This window comes from Nelumbo lutea, chromosome 1 (assembly GCF_056320005.1).
Source record: "Nelumbo lutea isolate HS-2025 chromosome 1, American lotus-T2T, whole genome shotgun sequence".
NCBI lineage: Eukaryota > Viridiplantae > Streptophyta > Magnoliopsida > Proteales > Nelumbonaceae > Nelumbo > Nelumbo lutea.
The window spans coordinates 195,951,705-195,970,376 of record NC_142684.1 but is presented as its reverse complement, the minus strand read 5'-3'; the positions used below and the strand labels follow the sequence as shown (position 1 = coordinate 195,970,376).

Genomic DNA, 18,672 nt, shown 5'->3' with positions numbered 1-18,672 from the left:
TGATCTGCATTGTTTTGACATTTGACACACATCACAAATTAAATTCTGACTCAGAATGCCTTTTCATAATTCGGGAAACAACATTGCTAAAGAAGAAAAAGACAAATGGCCTAGCCTAGCATGCCACAAGTGCAGCCTAGCTATTGACTTCGCACATTCCGGACTAGTAGTAGAAGCTTGTAAGGCTGAGCTGACATCTTCATCAAAATAGTAGAGGCCGCCATAATCATGACCACTCCCAATCGTTCTCCTCGTCAATCTGTCCTGGAAGACACAATGAGAAGGAAAGAAAGTTATGCTGCAGTTCAAATTTTTTGTAAGTTTTGAAACATACAATAGATTTGTGGTATGAATAGGAACATGTAGGACTGATTTAAGAGAGAGATCCTTGCTTAGGTCAACCACCCCCTTTCCAGAGATGGTGGAGAGGGACCCATCAGCTACTCTGATCTTATCCTGGCCAGACAACAAATGATATCTAGAGAATAAGGAGGACATATGTGTCATATGGTCAATGGCTTCGGAATCAGTCACCCAAGAGGTAGAATTAATGGAACTAGTTGCACTAAATGCAGAGGGTGTACCTGATTTGGCAAGAGAGGTGGAAGCTAAAGAATTGTTCTTCAGACGGGCTAATGCCCGACTGAGAACCTCTACCTCACTAGATGTGAAGCCCAAAGTACTTGGTCCAAAGGAGTCGGCAGCCTGTCTTGTGGTGGAAGAGGACACTGTCTGAGTACTCTGTGTTGTCACTACTATTGTTCTTGGCAAGATTCCCACTTGCTGTGTGGCCCTTATGTTGCCTTTTGTCCTTTCTCAGAGCAGCTGGCTTCAGATGAGGGTACAAGACCCAACATTTATCCTTTGTGTGTTTCTCACCACCACAATGGGTACACTTGAGGGACTTTTGTCTGAAAATCTATTCCCCTTAGTGGAGACTAAGGCTGAATGTTCTCTAGGTAGTTCTGTTGACTGTGTCTGGGAGTCAACATGCATCTCCTTTCTCCTTACTTCTTCATTCCTCACCAAGTAGTAGACATGGTGAAGCTCAGGTAATTCATCTCTCCCTAGAATCTGTGACCTTATACCTTCATATACAGGGTCAAGACCCGCCAGAAACTTGAAGGCTCTGCCCTCCTCAATTTGTTTGTCATGCCTCCCTTTATCATTGGCATTATCCCAATCCAAAATCAAGTGGTGGTCAAGCTCTTCCCAGAGGCCTTCTAGTGTTGCAAAGTAGGTTGCCACGGACATGTCTCCTTTCCTTAGGGCTGCAATGTCTTGGTTCACCCTATAGATTCTAGCATTGTTCTTTTTTTGGCCATATGTTTTAGATACTTTCTCCCAAATTTTAGCAGCTGTTGGGATGTGATGAACTGTTCTGGCCACCCTAGGAGTCATAGAGGCCAGCAACCAAGACATGACTGTGGCATTTTCCTTGTGCCACACAGTGTATTCAGGACTGCCAATTTCTGGTTGTTTCTTGTCTCCATCCAAATAGCCAGTGAGTTCAGAAGAGGTAATGAACAACATTGCAGAGACAGACCACTCTCTGAAGTTATACTCTTCCAGTAGCATACTTGTAATTTGCAAGCTGTGCAGATTAGGGTTTTCCAAGTTTGACGACCTTGTGACAGGTCTGTTATCTCTAGAGGAAACTTCACAGGATAGTGAGGACATCCTTACTTCAGTCCAAGAGTTGTTCATAGTACTACAGGTGGTTCTGTTAAGGACTGGCCAAAGTGGTCACTGTGTTTAGAGTATTGGTAGAAGTGTTCACAGTTTGGGTACAGTAGCAAGTAGAGGTTTGTAACTGAACCAGTTCAGAGTGCTGGTAAAAGTTTAAGGCTGCAACTGTGTGGTGCAAAAGTTGCCACAGTTCTGGTAAAAAGTAAATGTTTGTAACTGAACCAGTTCAGTCCAAGAGTAGGGCTGATAATTGACCTGAAGAAAATCTGTAACTGAAGTTTCCGCAGTTCTGTAAGAGTTTTGCTGATGCACCGAGACTGCAACTGTAGAAGCTAATGCACCGAAACTGCAACTGTAGAAGAAGCTAAGTCTTTACCACTTGTTTTGCACAAGTCTTGCTGGAGCACGAAGCTGCAACTGTAGAGGAAGTTCTCCCCCTCTTGGCTAGTGCTAGGACTACTGAATCAGCCCTCAACCAGGTCTGTCCTATATAGACCTCTCTTAGTAGCCCAATAGCTACTATTTGCTGGAAATAACCTAGTAGGACATCTACTTCTGGGTCTTACTTCCCTTGAGTCCTACAACCAAGAAAAACCCTAGGTTCGAACTTGCTTTACTCTCTTACACTCCTAGGTCTTTACTGCGGCAACCCAGAAAAGGAAGAGAGAAGATGAAAAGACAGCAAGAGATGGGAGTGCACCTGTTGAAACCCGGAAGGAGCTAATGCTCTGATACCATGTAATCTGAAGAGCTATACTCGAAGTAGCAAGGAAGAGATGAGAACCACAGAACTGAAGAGAATGTCGAACTGTACTAGGTAGTCGACCAGTTTTTTATTTATAGATGAATATAGTACAAGGTACAAGAAATTATTGGGATGCCCCTGATTAGTGATGGGACACCCAGATGACTTAAATCACTAAACAGGATTAGGCCCATTAAACATAAGACTGGGCTAATATGAACTCTTATCAACCGAACATCATTCTAACATTCTAACAACTTATAATAACTACTATAATCTTGTGAGAATTACAGCAATGCCCCTAGACAAGTGGCAATAATAAAAAGAGCATATAAAATGCTAAAGTAGGCTGACAGGAATTCCAACTATCACTTAATTGCACATGAACTGACATTAATTATTAATTGATGCGTCTCAAATAAATATTACAATTAGAAGTTGAAGCTTGACTGTATGTAGTGCTCAACCAGGAATTCCCCTTAAACCTTGTAAAATGTTGCCTTTTTTATATCGTATTCCCTCTATTTATTTCTAAAAGAAGTAGTTTCCGTGTACTATGTTTCAGTCGAGTTTTTCTTTTAAGTGTTCAAAGATCTTTGCTTTTGTTTTTGTTAAGAAACCCTATTCATTCTTTGGTTATTAATTACCTTGTGGCATTTGTTTTTTATGATTGAAGACGAGAAGAATCATTGCCTATATTCAAGAGAAGACTCTTGGGTAGCTTGCTGGATTTTGCTGCCAGAGAGTTGCAGGTTCAGGTAATTCCTGCTTCTTAAAGCTAGTCATTATTATTTTGTATTTTTTATTGAGTGGATTTGTTTAACGTACTTATAGACATTTCATTAAAGATTCCTATCTTATATTTCTTTTAGCTTCTGGTCTATCTTCTCCTTTTGTTTGAGTTCTTAGTGAAAGAATGGTAGGATTCATCGTATGGACGCCAAAAAGGTTGCGGAATGGGTGGGCGAATTTCAAAAATTTTTCTACCTTCTTCCAACTAGGAATCATATTCTCTAAATTTAGAATACAATATTCAAGGATCCTACTTGAACCATAATTGAACCAGATCTGAACCAAAAGATAAGGAGGGAATTATACCTGATCCAGAGAAGCAGTATCTCCCAAAATTGCTGTTCACGCCCAAAGAGGACACCAAGATCCGCTCCTGCTGAAGATGACACAACTGTATGTGGAACGGAACCAGCAGAGTGCATCCTACACACTGAATCCTTTGCAATAATCCACTAGAAACTCTGAGCACCAAATCTTTTCATTCTTTTTTGCAAAACTGATGTCAAGAACCAATTTCTTGATTTCTTTCTACTTCAAATATCGAATCTTGAAAGAAAGAATGGTGGCGGCTGGAGGAGAACTCCTAAAGTGAAGATGGCTGAATTGCTTCTCTTCTCTCTGGAGTGTGTATGAGATCCAATCCCAATTCGCAGGGTGATTTTCTTTTCACCAAACCTTAGGTTCGAAATCTGATTATGATCTCTTAGGGTTTCTCCTCTTTTCTTATTGATTAAGAAACCTCCTAATTAGGAGTTATCCCAATCCAAATCAGTATTTGGATAGGGGATGATCTTAATCCTATCTGTAGATTAAGTTAGCTTATTCCTGATCTTATCAGGAGGTTACCAGATTCAAATCTGATTTGAATTTGGTCTCCCAGAGTGGATAAGGTTAAAGGCCCAATCCTTTTGCTAACTTTAATCCCAGATTCGCCCCATAGGTGGGTGATCATATCAGCCCAGTTTGAAATGGGCTTTTGGCCCATTAAGTGTTCAGTGCTTGACTAGTTTCTAATCTGCTGCCCAATTGGGCTTCTTTGTATGACGTGGGACCCAAGCATTGATCTACACACCAGCCAAATGGGTTCGGCCCAGCCTTTATCATAAGGCCCAGCTGAATTCACTGAAAAGCTCAATGAACCCCTGAGCCCATCACATGGACCCTATGGGCCCAACACTTACATTAAGTGGTCCTTGGGCCAAGCCATTTTATAAAAACCCAGGGACTGTGGGCAGGTGCAAGATTAGCCCATCAGGTATTATCCTAAATGGTCTTACACTTAACCTCTCAGCCCTTAATGATCAAGCACTGTCCGACAAGAGAGGACCTCTCCCTCTGCTATAAGGAACAGTGCTGCACTCTCCACTCACATGGATCCCTGGAATTAAAACCATTTGCAAACCTTTTGAAACCGTATATATATATACATATAATATATATAAATTTTGCAAAAACAAAATTCCAACAATTGAAATCAACTGCCGGCAGTTTGGTTTCCATTAGAGAGAGTGCATTCCCGATCATTACCTTTGTCTGACAAAGGGGCTGATCCTGTCACTATGATCATCCACTCAGATGAATTCTCAGACTGCCCCAACATGCCCAGGTTTTGACCCCCGCTAAGTATCTCACTGATTGGCATATCAAAGACAGCCCGATCCGACACCTAGTGAAGTATCATAATCGAGTCTAGGGGTCAGGTGTAAATTTCCAGTTTTGCCCATCTGTCTCCAAGGTTCAGGGCAATACTGGAAATCTGGTCTGGTTCAAGGATTCGAGTAATCCCATATTGCATGTGCCCTGGGTCTTACCCTGGTGGCCGAGACAGGCCATCCCAACACTTGGTGGCACACCAGTATCAGCCTTGGCAGGATAAATCTCCCCAGACTTATCCAATGGCTGTGAACATTTAAAACTAACACGAGTCTCAATAAGTGTCCTGTTTTAGGGTCTTATACAGAATTATACCAAACAATATGAATCAAACATGCAGTTTATTTATTTACACTAAATATCAAAAGTACATCAAATCGGATTGAAGCTAAGGGCATACAAAACAGTCTAACACTTGGATCAATAAATTCTCTTGCTAGAGAGTGCTAAACCAATATTTGTATTAGGGTCCACATCTAATGCAGGAGCCCAGTAATAAAATATGGATCTTTTTCTTTTATATATATTTTACATTTCCAACTGTCCTCTGACAGCAACTCGGACGTGGAAAGCTAACTTTCAGCTGGTGGAAGACTTGGTGAAAGGTTCCATTTGGCTGATTAGTGAAGGAATGGTAAATTTTTGACTAGATAAATGGATGGAGTGTGCTCTCCTAATAGATTGGTGTTTAAATATAGAGGATGTGGATATTAATATTTGAATCAGGGATTTGCTAGATGAAAATGGGGAACAGAACCTTGAAGAAATTTGTTTACATGGAGACCTGCTGGAGTAAATAAAATCTGCTAAGATCCACATACGGGATGAAAAGGATAAAATAATATGGATGGACCGCTTGAGAGTTTTAGCCCATCGGGTGGACAGGTATAAGGCAGTATGGAACAAGGCAATACCAACCAAGGTAGCCTTCTTTATTTGGAAGCTTATGAAATCCAAAGTTGGAGTTGATAGTGAATTAAAAACAGTTGGGTATTCAGCTGGCTTCAAATGCAATTGCTGTAAGGATCCCTTGATTGAAACCATGGACCACTTGTTTATTCTAAGCTGTATGGCGAGAAAAATTTGGGGTTATTTCACCTCCTTGTTGGGGATAACGTTCATTCATCATGGGCCCATCAGGGTAGTGCTTCACAGGTGGTTAACTATGAACTTCAATAGACGAAGTCAATGGGCGACTTGTCTACAAGCTTTGGCTTGTTTTGTCCCATGGGAAATATGGAAGGAAAGATGTAGAAGAAAAATGGAAGGCTCTTTTAAATGCACTCAACAAATCATCTATAAAGAAGAAAATGGTTGCAGGAAATTTGCCCACTTATCAAGTTTACATCTTATTCAGATCAATGGCAACTTCAAGTGCTTGCTCATATGGGTATTCAGGTTCAGAATTCAGCAAGAAGAAAACCCCAAGTAGTGCATGTCCAACCGGTATTTCCTGGTTATTTTAATCTGAATGTAGATGGTTCGGCTAAGGACAACCTGGTTCCAAGTGGAGGGGGTGGAGTGATGAGAGACGGCAACCCCATTTTGTTGAGGGGTTCTGGCACATTAGCTCCTGTAATGAGATACACAAGAAGTAAAGAAATCTATGAGGTAACCATGAAAGTATTCATTGGTATTGTCTGATTGGAAGGTCTGGATCTCTGTCTAAAATTGGGTTAGACCATATATTGAAACTCTCTCGCAAGTTTAGGGACTTATTCCCACGAGTACATAGGATAAACCCAAGTGTATCAAGAGTAGTCAACAATTAAGTAGATGAAATATTTGTAGCCATTATCAGTTGGAATATTAACAGGTCCCAAACATCAGAATAAACAATATAAAAGGAAAATATGATCTTTTATTTATGTAAAGGAAACGAAGTTCTACAATGTTTACTTAGTTTACACACTTGGCACTAAAAGTCACTGACTAACTTAAACTTAAACAAATTTGAAAACAAGTACTTCAAAAACTCAAAAGACATGGCCCAAACGGTGGTGCCACAAAAAACTCAACTCTTAGTCGATTGATTCAAAGACTGAGACTACATGAACAACTTTGTTCTCCAGAAAAGGAGGTGTGTTACTGTTCATACCCAGAAAATTTTCATTTAAGCATAATGCATAAATTACAAAAAGGCCCATGACTAGGCACCCTAGTACAAAAACATGTAAAAGGACAAAAAATGCCCTTACACTCTCAACAACAACAATGATAATGACAAACATAATTATGGATGTATTTATTAGTTGATCTCATTATGGAATGGTGTTTGCATATGGTCTGGTGATGACAACTACAACAACATCATTATGGATGTATTTATTGATTGGTGTCATTATGGAATGGGTTTGCATATGGCCTTGTTTCTCCCTTAGGAAACTTGACATTCTACCATCTTTTCCTACTTATTTTAATGGTATTAGTCATTGATAAAAAAAAGATGGTCATATATTGGAGTTATTAGTAAATGGTTGCATGATCACCTGAATCTTTTGTCTGGAATTGGATGAAATGCTACCATAGCCACTATCACAGATGGAGACTGAAGACAACACAGTTGCACATTATTGCCTTAGCTTTTCCATGTGCATATAGATGAACTATTCCTGCATTTCCCAGATGGGCTTATTCAGTAGTTTGGACTATATATGGTATTATTAACTGCAATTTGGATGTGGGAAATTCAAAAACTTTATGTTGTTTTATACCTCTGCAGAAGGAAGTGTAAAAGCATCCAAAAAAAATTGTGGTGAGGTGAATTCATTATATATTACAAAATCTGCTTGCTTTTAATTGCCTATAGTAACATAATTTATGTTCTCTACCTTCTATGTAGTTTATAAGATAAAGAGAAGTGTCTACGGAAATGTCTACATCCAGTTTTTATTTTGCAGCAGACTCAAGTTATTGCAGCCGCAGCTGCTGGTGTTGCTGCTGAGGGTTTGTCACCTAATGATGCCAAAGCAGAAGCAGAGAATGCTGCACAACTTTCTGTGGCTTTGGCAGAGAATGCAATTGTCATTTTAATGCTAGTTGAAGATCATTTGCGGCTACAAAGCCAATTATTTAATGCTTCACATTCAACGGGTTGTCCTCATTCTCCCACATCAATCACTTCACCTGTTGGTAGCCAGTCAAATTCATTATCTAGAACTCCTGGAGAATCGTTGGAAACTCTGGGTACCTGCAAATCGTTATCCAGTGATTCTGGGGGCCTTCCTCTTGATGTATGTAAATTATTTTTAAGTATTTAGCTTACCATATTCTGATTCTGACCATTGGAACTAATATTTCATCTTTTTTAGTTTTATTCTCCTTCATATGATTGGTTTACTTTAACATGGCTTGTGTTCTTATCATCTTTTTGTTATCGTTTAACCTTTAAAAAGTAGTTTCTGATATCTGCTCTAGGTTCATGTGGACTATTCAAGTAACATGGCTTAATTTTGTACAGTAAAGCATTCATTTCTTTATCCATTTATACCCTCCATTTTAGGTTAGTTACATTCTTGGAAAATTTGGAAGGAGTAACAATAGAGGACAATGTAGACACAAAAGAGTGATAGGTAGATGATAAGTGAGAATAAGACAACAACTTGTTTATTGGATAAATTGTAGAAGAACGAACAAGACATTCAAATCCGGGAAATGGTACCTTGGTCACTAGGTTACAAGACATCCAATTGGTTGCAGTCATAAGCTGAAGTTTCCTTATTCTTTTCTTCGTTTGATAGATACTTAGATCTTCCTCACTTGCCTTATGATCATGCATAGCTACAGTCATATCAGGACAGATCAGGCGAAGAAGATGGTAGATGGGCCAAAGGAGTAGGAACAAAAGAAAAAGGATTAACTTTCGAGGGACTCTTCCACTCTACTGGTGTCCCCTAGAAGAGGATTTTGAGGAGACTTAAAGAATGATTGTGACACGAAAAGTAACATCCTTGGTGACAATTTTCCCTGTTTGTGAATCAAAACATTTGTAACCCTTTTGAGTAGGTGAATAGTTGGGAATCTTTGACATGAATAAAATGGACATGCACAAATACTTTGGGAAGAAGAGAAAAGATAGGTTGGTTGGGTCAGAGAATGGAGACAGGAGTTTGCATACCCAACACCTTGAATGGCATTCTATTTATTAGATATAAGTTTGTAAAAACTACATGGGAAGAATAGTTTCTTGGAACTTTGTGCTAGAAGAGTAAGGCCTTGATAGTTTTTAGAAGGTGTCAATTATTCCTCTTAGCACCCCATTTTATTATGCAGTATATGCACATGATAACTGATGTAGGGCACCTGTATCTTAAAGAAAAATATTTAATCAACTTGTAATGTATTTTGTTGCATTATCTAAATGGAGTTGTTTATTTTCTTTCTAAATTGTGTTTCAGTCATTTTGTGGAACACCCATGATAATTATCAGAACTTCATTGCAACTTCTCATTAAATGAATCCAAGTACATCTTGAGTAATGGTCACTAACGCTAATGAAATAGTGATTGCCATCTGTAGAGATAACAGTAGAAGGTCCCTAAACATCAGAATGGACAAGATCAAATGGAGCAGTAATTTCGTTCATAGATTATGGGTAACTTGTCTTACAATGCTTGGACACTTGACTTACATCACAAAATTGACTTTCAATTAACAACTTGTGAAAAAATCCTAGAAACATAACTTTTAATAAAGGAAAAACAAGATGTCCTAACCTAGCATGCAAAAGAAGCACCCTAGTGATTGACCTCTTGTTCACACTTATAACACAGCTTGATGTTTGAAGCTTAGAGCCAATGACTTTATTTAGATAATAAAGACCTCTAGCCTCACAACTACTCCTAACCATTTGTCTTGTCAATCTGTCCTAGAAAACACAATGAATAGGAAAAATGTTACACTACAGTCCATTTTTTTTTGTAACTTTAGAAAGGATCATTTATTAAAGACCCCCTATAGTTTCATGGATTTACTAAAATCTATCATATAGCTTGCATTTTACTAATACATCCCCTATAGTTTGCAAGCAATTTACTTAATTGACCTTCCCTTAAGAAACGTTTGTATTGCAATTTGGAAATGGTCAAAGTGACCACTTAAAGCAAGTGGAAACTGTTTAAGGTCATGGGCCTATGGTTGTTTATTCTGAAAGCAACCCTAGCACTTTATATCAAGCTTTTAGAATGAAACAATGTTTAGTTTCAGTAGAATGAAGAAGAGAGAACAATGGTATCTTTCAACTAGAGAACAAAACGTATTTTTTAATTTCATCTTATTATTTCATATATAAACAATTGCAAGGTTTTAGAATCTACATCGGACATAAAACCATTTTGGGAACTAGTTCTCAGGTCAAACGGTTCGATCGTCCAATTCAAATGGATGACCCATTTTGATTTAAAAAATAAAAATAAAAAATAATTAAAATAAAAAGGCCAAAACCGTTGTTCGGGTCGACGGTTTGATTGCTCAGGTCAACGGGTCGCTACCAAATCAACGGTTTTAGGGTGAAATTAAACTGGTTGTTTTACCGGTTCTCTGGTTAGCTGGTCTGATCGTCCGGTCTGGTCCAGTTTTCGAAACCATGAACAATATTATACATCAAAATTCATATAAAATACAAATTTAAGTTTTTTTTCAATATTTTTGTTTATTTTAAAAATTTCACTCTTTTTTTGATTTTTTTAAAAAATATGCCTCTCATGGCCTAGCCCATCTTGGCTCAAGGCTTGGCTTGTGGCCCAGCTCGACCCATGACATGGTACAGCTCGACTCGGGCCCACTTTGGACTTATGCCATGGACAATGTGGGCCTGACCTTTGAAATATCATAGAGGAGGCAAACACAACCTGCCAAAGCATGGGCGGCTCGTAAAGTTGTGTCGTGCCAGTTTGACACTACGAAGATGGAATTGAGAGAGAGAGAGAGAGAGAGAAAGAGAGAGAGAGAGAGAGAGAGAGAGAGAGAGAGAGAGAGAGAGAGATGGAGGAAAAATTGAAGGAATTGGAGAATCACGGAGAGGTAAGGTGGGATTTGGACGGACCATTGGACATATGGATTATGTCCACTCCAATCTAGAAATACTCATTGGACATTTGATTCTTGGGTGGTCCATATCCATATATTTTTGTTGGACTGTCCAATCCGTCCAAATGAGATTTGAATCGGATGGCGTCCAGTCTAATCCTGGTCCATTGACACCCTTAACTTATTGCAATCTCCTTTTTTCATCTTTTTGTTTTCTCTTTTTCCTTGGCCATAGCACTAAGGGGATGCTTGAAAGGGTGTGGACCCTATTATGGGTGTTCCTTGTAGATTGTATCATAATTTTTGGTAAAAAAAAGTGGATCACATGGTTTGTCTATGATAGTAGAGTGATTAAGTATCAAGAAAAGCGAGTGATTGTGTAATCACTAGTATCTTTAAGAACAATGTGGTGCTCTACAGTGATCACAGGCTGTGTAGACCTATTTTATCTGAACAAGGAGTTCTATTCTTCCGTGCGGGGGTGTAACAGATTTGTGTTTGTTGTTGGAAGGGCTGTTGTTGGTGTTGTTGGGGTTTCTTGCCTCTGTTGATAATTTATTGACTATTTACTATGTCAACTGAAGACAGCAGATTTGGGCATCTCATCCTCATTGTCCTTGTCTAACAACAGCGTGGACAACCTGAACTTTCCAATTACCAGAGCATTGACTAGAAGGATGAGACTGATGCTAAGGCTTATAACACGGTATCTTAACAAAGGGTGTTTGATTTCCTATTAGGTCTCAATCCCATATGAGCCCATAAGAGTTCATATTCTAGGGAGTAAGGAGCTGCCATCAATTGAGGATGTTTATGCACTTGAGCAATCTGAGGAGAGTAGGAGGAATATTATGAATTCTGTAGAGGGGGAGCACATTGTTTTGATGGATAATGGTGGAAACAGTGGGGTGGTGAAGAAGAAGGTTCATGTTAATAAGATATCGGAAGGTGATGAGGAGACTATGGTGTACTCATTGCCATCAACATAGACACAGAAAAGAGACTTGTTGGGATTTAGTTGGAAGACAAAAGATGAACCAAAAGAAGCTTCCACCTAAGAAGTCTAACCATTGTTACCAATGAAGGGATGAGAGATCCATCATATGGATGGCCGAACCTTGCAGGAAGGTTGGGCGAAATTTCAAAAATCTCTCTCCCATCTGGGAATCACATTCCCTATTTTAGAAAACTGCATAAGGTTTCTCTTCCCATTCTTGATACTCTCTCCTTCGGGCAAGAGAATTTTTCTCTTGCCCATTTTTGATACTCTCCTTAGGGCCTCAGAAGCCCTGTCACCCGGACAATCCGGAGCAGGGTTCTTAGCAATTTTGTCCAATTTCTCGAACATCAGAACTAGCATAAGGTTTCGGAACCAATAAACATAATTAGGGCCCTTGAGTTTGTTATCATCCACCAACTTGGTGAAGTTTCCGTTTGCCATTTCTGGTAAAGGCAAAGCAGATTTATAAGTCCACAACCTAATTGATTCATGTCATCAAGGGCTTTTAATCTATGTTCCATTTCCATTTTGGGCATCTCTGAGATTCCCTCCAATCTTAGTGACGGAGATAGTTGTGTCTCTGGAAATTGGGAAACCACACGGGGTGCATGGAGCCAACTGTTTCAGCTGCAAAACCCCACCACCTTTTGTGAATGATCTTATCCACACATCTTATGAGCTTTCCCTTTGTCCTCTGTCAGACAAGGTTCATAGCCATTTTAGGTTAAACCTTTCTGTCTAATAAGAGCTCACCCATCATGTTTGCGAACGCCAAGGTACCGTGAGAGAGTCTTCCATTTTAGGATAGGCCCCTTCCACATCGGTCTATGACGCCCCTATCATCTTATGAAGCAATCCAATCAACTGCATTAGCAGATGAATAGTCCAATTTTATGGTGCATCCCCACCCACCAATACAGCCAACCTTCAACATAATGATGGAAGGCCTTTAGAGAATTCATCAAATGAAATTCCCTATGACATGCACTTATATTTACAAGAGGGAACGAATAATTACGCCCTAGTATTATTTAGGTCAAACCAAAGTGCCTCCCACTGACTTTCATAAAGCCAAATTTAGATGGGCCCTAAATGGCTAGGGTTCCGCACGGTCCCTCTTGGGGAGGAAGCTGATGTGGGGCCCATCATGCAGGGAGATCATCCAATGATCTTATGGACACCATGGCAATGATGTGCATTCAGCCATGGTGTGCGAAAGAGCCACTATCAAATTAGCATGGGCCAAGTGCTTATGGCCCATGTACGTAGCACATCACACATCCATACATCACATGCATGAAATCCATAATTGATCCAATCAATTAAATAACTATAAAGCCCACAATTAAAGCCCATTTAAATCCATTGTATTACCAATTAATATTATCTAGGTATATGGGCTGAACTGCAAAGAGCAGTTCGGCCCATATAGCATTTATGCTGAATTGGGCTAAGGCAGTTTTAACAAATTAAAACTGGGTTTTACAGATGTCGGCCGAATTGCGTCTTGCAATTAACCATCAATCCCTCGGCCCATGAAGGAAATTTTAAGGCTGAGAACAACCAACATCAAACCACAGATTCGGTCCAACCAATTTGGTCCAATCTGGTTCGAATGGGTCTAGGGATTGATGTTCAATTCAAGATCCAATTCAAAAAAAAAGATGATCTGAAAATTAAATACAACTGATAAATGACAATCAAAATCAGCAAACAAACACATCAGTGGGTTGTTTGTGTGGATCCAAACCTGCAAGAAAAAAATTAATTGCTGCTTGCAGTTTCAATTTCTGCAAATTGCAGATCGCAGATTTCTTATCTGTGCAAATTCTCTCCTTCACGTCAACCAGCAATAGGAATTGAGGGATATACCTGATACGAAGTAGCAGTAACTCCCAATGAAGGTCTTCACGCCCAAGGAGAAGACCAAAACCCGTTTCCATTGAAGGTGACTTTGTGCGTGGTGAAGCAGGATCAGTAGGACGACTCTTCAACAAGAACTGGGATTCTTCAGCAAGAATCGAACATGGCTGGTGAACACGACTTCAGATTGCTTCTTCTACCAAGAAGCAACATCAAGAACACTTCTTGATCAGTTCCACAAGTGGAGATTGAACTGAGTAGGGGCGGCAAGAACAGGGGAGAACTCTACAGATTGCTGTGTGTAAAACTGAGGAATTTGCCCCCTTTTTATAGTCTTCTTTGGATCAGCCTCCTAAGAGAGTTTCTTGATCCAAATCTGATATTTGGATCTGGACTCTTAAATGGATAAGACTTGTCTTATCCTTTTAGCTAATCCTAATCAGATTATAAATCAGATCTTGCCTCATTTTAATTAATTAACTTAAGCCTAGTTCGAATTGGGCTTTATGTCCATTAAGTTTATGTGCTCACTTACTCCTTAACTTGCTGCCCAATTGGCTCTCTTTGTTTGGCGTGGGACCCTTACATCGATCTACGCATCAGCCACATGGGTTCAGCCCAGCCTTTGTTACAAGGCCTGGCCGAATTCACTGTAGGAGACAGTGAACCCCTGAGTCCATCACCATGGGCTCTTAATGGGCCCAACATTTACACTAAATGGTTCTTGGATCCAACCACTTTATGAAAACCCAAGAACTGTGAGCAGATGTAAGATTAGCCCATCAGGTATTACCCTCAATGGTCTTACACTTAACCTCTTAGCCCATAATGATCAAACACTACCCGACAAGAGAGGACCTCTCCCTCGGCTGCAAGGTACAGTGCTGCACTATCTACTCACATGGATCCCGGGAATTAAAACCTTTTGCAAACATTTTGAAACAATAATATATATACACATAGACATATATATATATATATATATATATATATATATATATATATATGTGTGTATATCTCTATATAAATATATTTTGCAAAAAATAAATTTCAACGTTTGAAATCAACTGCCGATAGTCTTGGTTTCCATAAGAGAGAGTGCATTTCTCGATCATTCACTTTGTCCAACAAAGGGGCTGATTCTGTCACTATGATCACCCACTCAGATGAATTCTCGGACTGTCCCAACATACCCAGGTTTTGACCCCCTCTAAGGATCTCACTGATTGGCATATCAAAGACAGCCCAATCCGACACCTAGTGCAATACCATAATTGAGTCTAGAGGTCAGGTGTAACATTCCAGTTTTGTCCATCTATCTCCAAGGTCCAGGGCAGTACTAGAATTTGGTCCGGTTAGGGTTTCAAGAAAACCCACACTACATGTACCTTAGGTCTCACCCTGGAAGCTGAGACAAGCCACCCCTACCAACTTGGCAGCACATCAGTGTCAGCTTTGGTAGGATAAATCTCCTCAGATCTATCCATTGGCTGTGAAGATTCTAAACTAACACGAGTCTCATAAGTGTCCAGTTTAAGGGTATTACACAGAAACATACCACAATGACATGAATCAATTATGTACTTTATTCATTTACAATAAATGTCAAAAGATACATCAATCTGATTGGAGCTAAGGGCATAACTGTCTTAACAACCAACTGTAGCCAAATAAGCATTGCCTTTTTTCTAGTTTTAATTTTTTCTGGTTTCAAGTAAGGATTAAGTTTCCAACATCTTTTCCTTAGAATATCTTGACTTCTTGAAATATTCACAAATGACATCTTTAGTCTTCTCAGTAATGCCTACACTCGGCCTAGACTTAGATGGCATAATAGCGGAGTATTCAACCACAGGGGGCTGCACCATGGCTGCCCTTCTACTTTCTTTCCCTTGCACAAGAGAGTAAGCAGTAGCCAAAGAGAAAATACTCGCATTAGGAATATGCTACTAGTGAAATCAAACTCTGGATTTTGGCTAGATAAAAAGTCAAAAAACCATCTCCTCAATGTGATTCCTATACTGCTCGCTGTTAGTAGGATCCTTCCATTTTAGATCCTTCAAGTGGTTCATTTCTTCCTAAAGAGATTGTAGATATGAGAAATACATGACCATTGTTCTCTCCCCCTTGACATATACTACAAACTTCCCTTCAAAGCTGATGTACTCTAGTAGTATTGTTTACTTTTAAGTGGCAACAACTTTGTCCCAAATATCTTTGGCAGTTGAAAGGAACATGTAGTTACTACTTACTAGTGAGTTATCCTACTCCCACTTCGCAAGCTTAGGGTTGTCAATTTTCAGCTTCACCTCCTTGCTTGTAATGAATCCCAACTTACCTCTCCCTATGATGGTAAGCTTAGTCTATTTGGACCATGATGAGAGCCTGCTCACCACAGGAGTCTTCTTCGAGGGAGACTCTGCCTCCTGAAATCAGAAAATAGAGAGAGAGAGAGAGAGAGAGAGAGAGAGAGGGAGAGAGAGGGAGAGAGAAAAAGATTCTGAAATGGCTTGATGCCTTTCTCATTGTTTCATGGACTATTTATAGATGTTGGTTACCCCCTTTTCAGCCATAATGGGCCATCTTGCGAGGTCCCCGGGTATACACTAGTTTAATGGGCCTAAATGGGCCATTCACAGTTCTGTTATTATCAATAGTTCAACTCCTCCCCCCTTCATAACAACCTTGTCCTCAAGGTTAATGCTGGGGTAGCGTTGTTGCAGCTGACAGTAGTATTCCCATGTGGCGTCTTCCGGTGGAAGGTGTTTCATACCACCAAGGCTTGCTGAACTGACTTATTTTTTTTGATAAATATTACTTAACTGACTTATTGCCATCTTGGATCCACCTGAAGTCAGCAATGTGATCCATCTCCAGCTGTAGAACCCCCTCCTCAGAAAATTCTGGTAAGCAAGCTGAAACCAAAGGGACTGGCCCTAAATGTTTCTTCAATAGGGATACATGAAATGTGGGGTGTATCATGGAAGAGCTAGGGAGGTCTAACTTATAAGCCACCTTCCCCACCCTGGTTACAATACGGAATGGACCATAAAATCTGGGAGCCAACTTTTGAGAGGACCGTTTAGCCAAGCTACTCTGCCTGTAGGGCCTCAGCTTCAAATAAACCCAGTCTCCTACCTTGAACTGAACATCTCGATGTTTCTTATCATATTGGACCTTCATTTGTTGTTGCACCTTTAGCAAGTTGGCCTTTAAGTCCTTAAGGACTGCATCTCTGTCTGCTAGATGTGCATCTACTTCAGCCACAGCTGTGGATCCCTTCTCATAGGGTAGTAGGGAGGGTGGTTCCCTTCCATATAGAGCATGAAAAGGTGACATGCCAATTGAAACATGAAAAGAAGTGTCATACCAGTATTCCGCCCACGGAAGCCACTTGGCCCACTTTCCGGGGTAATCACTAGTAAAGCACCGAAGGTAGGTATCAAGGGAATGATTCACCACCTCCGTCTGTCCATCGGATTGTGGATGATAGCTGGTGGAATGATGGAGTTTCGTCCCTTGCACCCGGAAGTATTCACCCCAGAAACGTCTCATGAAAGCTGAGTCCCGACCAGAGATAATTGCCTTGGGCGTGCCATGTAAACGGGAGACCTCCTGGACAAAAATTTTGGCCACTTGTGCTACAGTGTATGGATGTGATAGTGGTGCAAAATGCGCATACTTAGACAGCTGATCCACAAAAACAATAATGACTGTCTTTCCACTGGAAGGAGGTAGACCAGTAATGAAAACCATAGTTACCTCATCCCATACTTGTTCTGGGAGCAGTAACAGCCCAGCCGGGGACTGGTTGTCATATTTATGCCGCTGACATATTGCACACATGGCAACATACTCCTGAATCTGTCTCTTCATTCCCACCCAATAAAAATGAGAGGATACCCTGCGATAGGTTCATAGGATGCCAGAATGTCCACCCATTGGAGAAGCGTGAAAAAGCTCTAAGAGGGCCAGAGTGTGGGTTGAGTTACCTGGCAACACCATTCTGCCCTTGTGCATCAGAGTTTCATTACAAAGGGAGAAACCAGGTGGGGCTTGTTCTGCATTCAGAATCTGGTTTCTGATCTTAGTGAGGCTAGCATCATTAGAGGCTTCCTCCCTCAGCTGACTCATAAATGGATAAGTGAGCTTAGAAGCTACATCTGACAGCACTCATGTTCCCTTGACAAAGCATCCGCAACCAGATTGGATGGACCTGTTTTGTACTCTATTATGAAGTCAAAGCCTAACAGCTTATATAGCCACTTCTGTTGTACCTCATTCAGAACCGGTTGTTCTATTAGATATCTTAAGCTTCTTTGATCGGAGCGAATGGTAAAAGCTCGACCCAACAAGTACCCCCTCCATTTTTGCACAGCCAACACAACCGCCATTAACTCCTTTTCATACGTGGATTTACCCTGGGCCAGTGGTGAGAGAACCTTGCTGAAATAGGCAATGGGCTTTTCGTGTTGTAACAATACTGCCCCTATGCCCTTTCCTGATGCATCCAATTCTACTACAAACGGTTTTGAAAAATCTGGCAGACTTTGATACCAGAATTGATGGGAGCCTGCTCATGACAGGAGTCTTTTTTCGAGGGAGACTCTGCCTCCTGAAATCAGAAAATAGAGAGAGAGAGAGAGAGCAAATGATTCTGAAATGGCTCAATGCCTTTCTCATTGTTTCATGGACTATTTATAGATGTCGGTTACCCCCTTTTCAGCCACAATGGGCCACCTTGCGAGGTCCCCGGGTATACACTAGTTTAATGGGCCTAAATGGGCCATCCACAGTTCTGTTATTATCAACAGTTCCATCAGACGACTCTAAAAAGTTGGTCCCATCAAGTTTTTAGTGGTTATCATACTACTAGAAACATCAACATAGGGGTGAAAATGGA

General features: G+C 40.3%; 1 protein-coding gene across 5 annotated transcripts in view; it reads left to right on the top strand.

The window, feature by feature from the left end:
• Nucleotides 1-18,672, top strand: part of LOC148880171 (BEACH domain-containing protein C2-like) — a 149,556-nt gene that overhangs the window by 57,292 nt on the left and 73,592 nt on the right. For 4 of the 5 annotated variants that reach the window (XR_016104484.1, XR_016104483.1, XM_088961987.1 and 1 more), the window contains 2 exons: nucleotides 3,111-3,192; nucleotides 7,780-8,112. Coding sequence is in view for 3 of the 5 variants with exons in the window: in XM_088961987.1 (XP_088818113.1) it covers nucleotides 3,111-3,192; nucleotides 7,780-8,112 (415 nt within the window). In the remaining 2 variants the exon portion in view is untranslated. The remainder of the gene's footprint in view (nucleotides 1-3,110; nucleotides 3,193-7,779; nucleotides 8,113-18,672) is intronic. The other variant, XM_088961988.1, reaches the window with a different exon arrangement.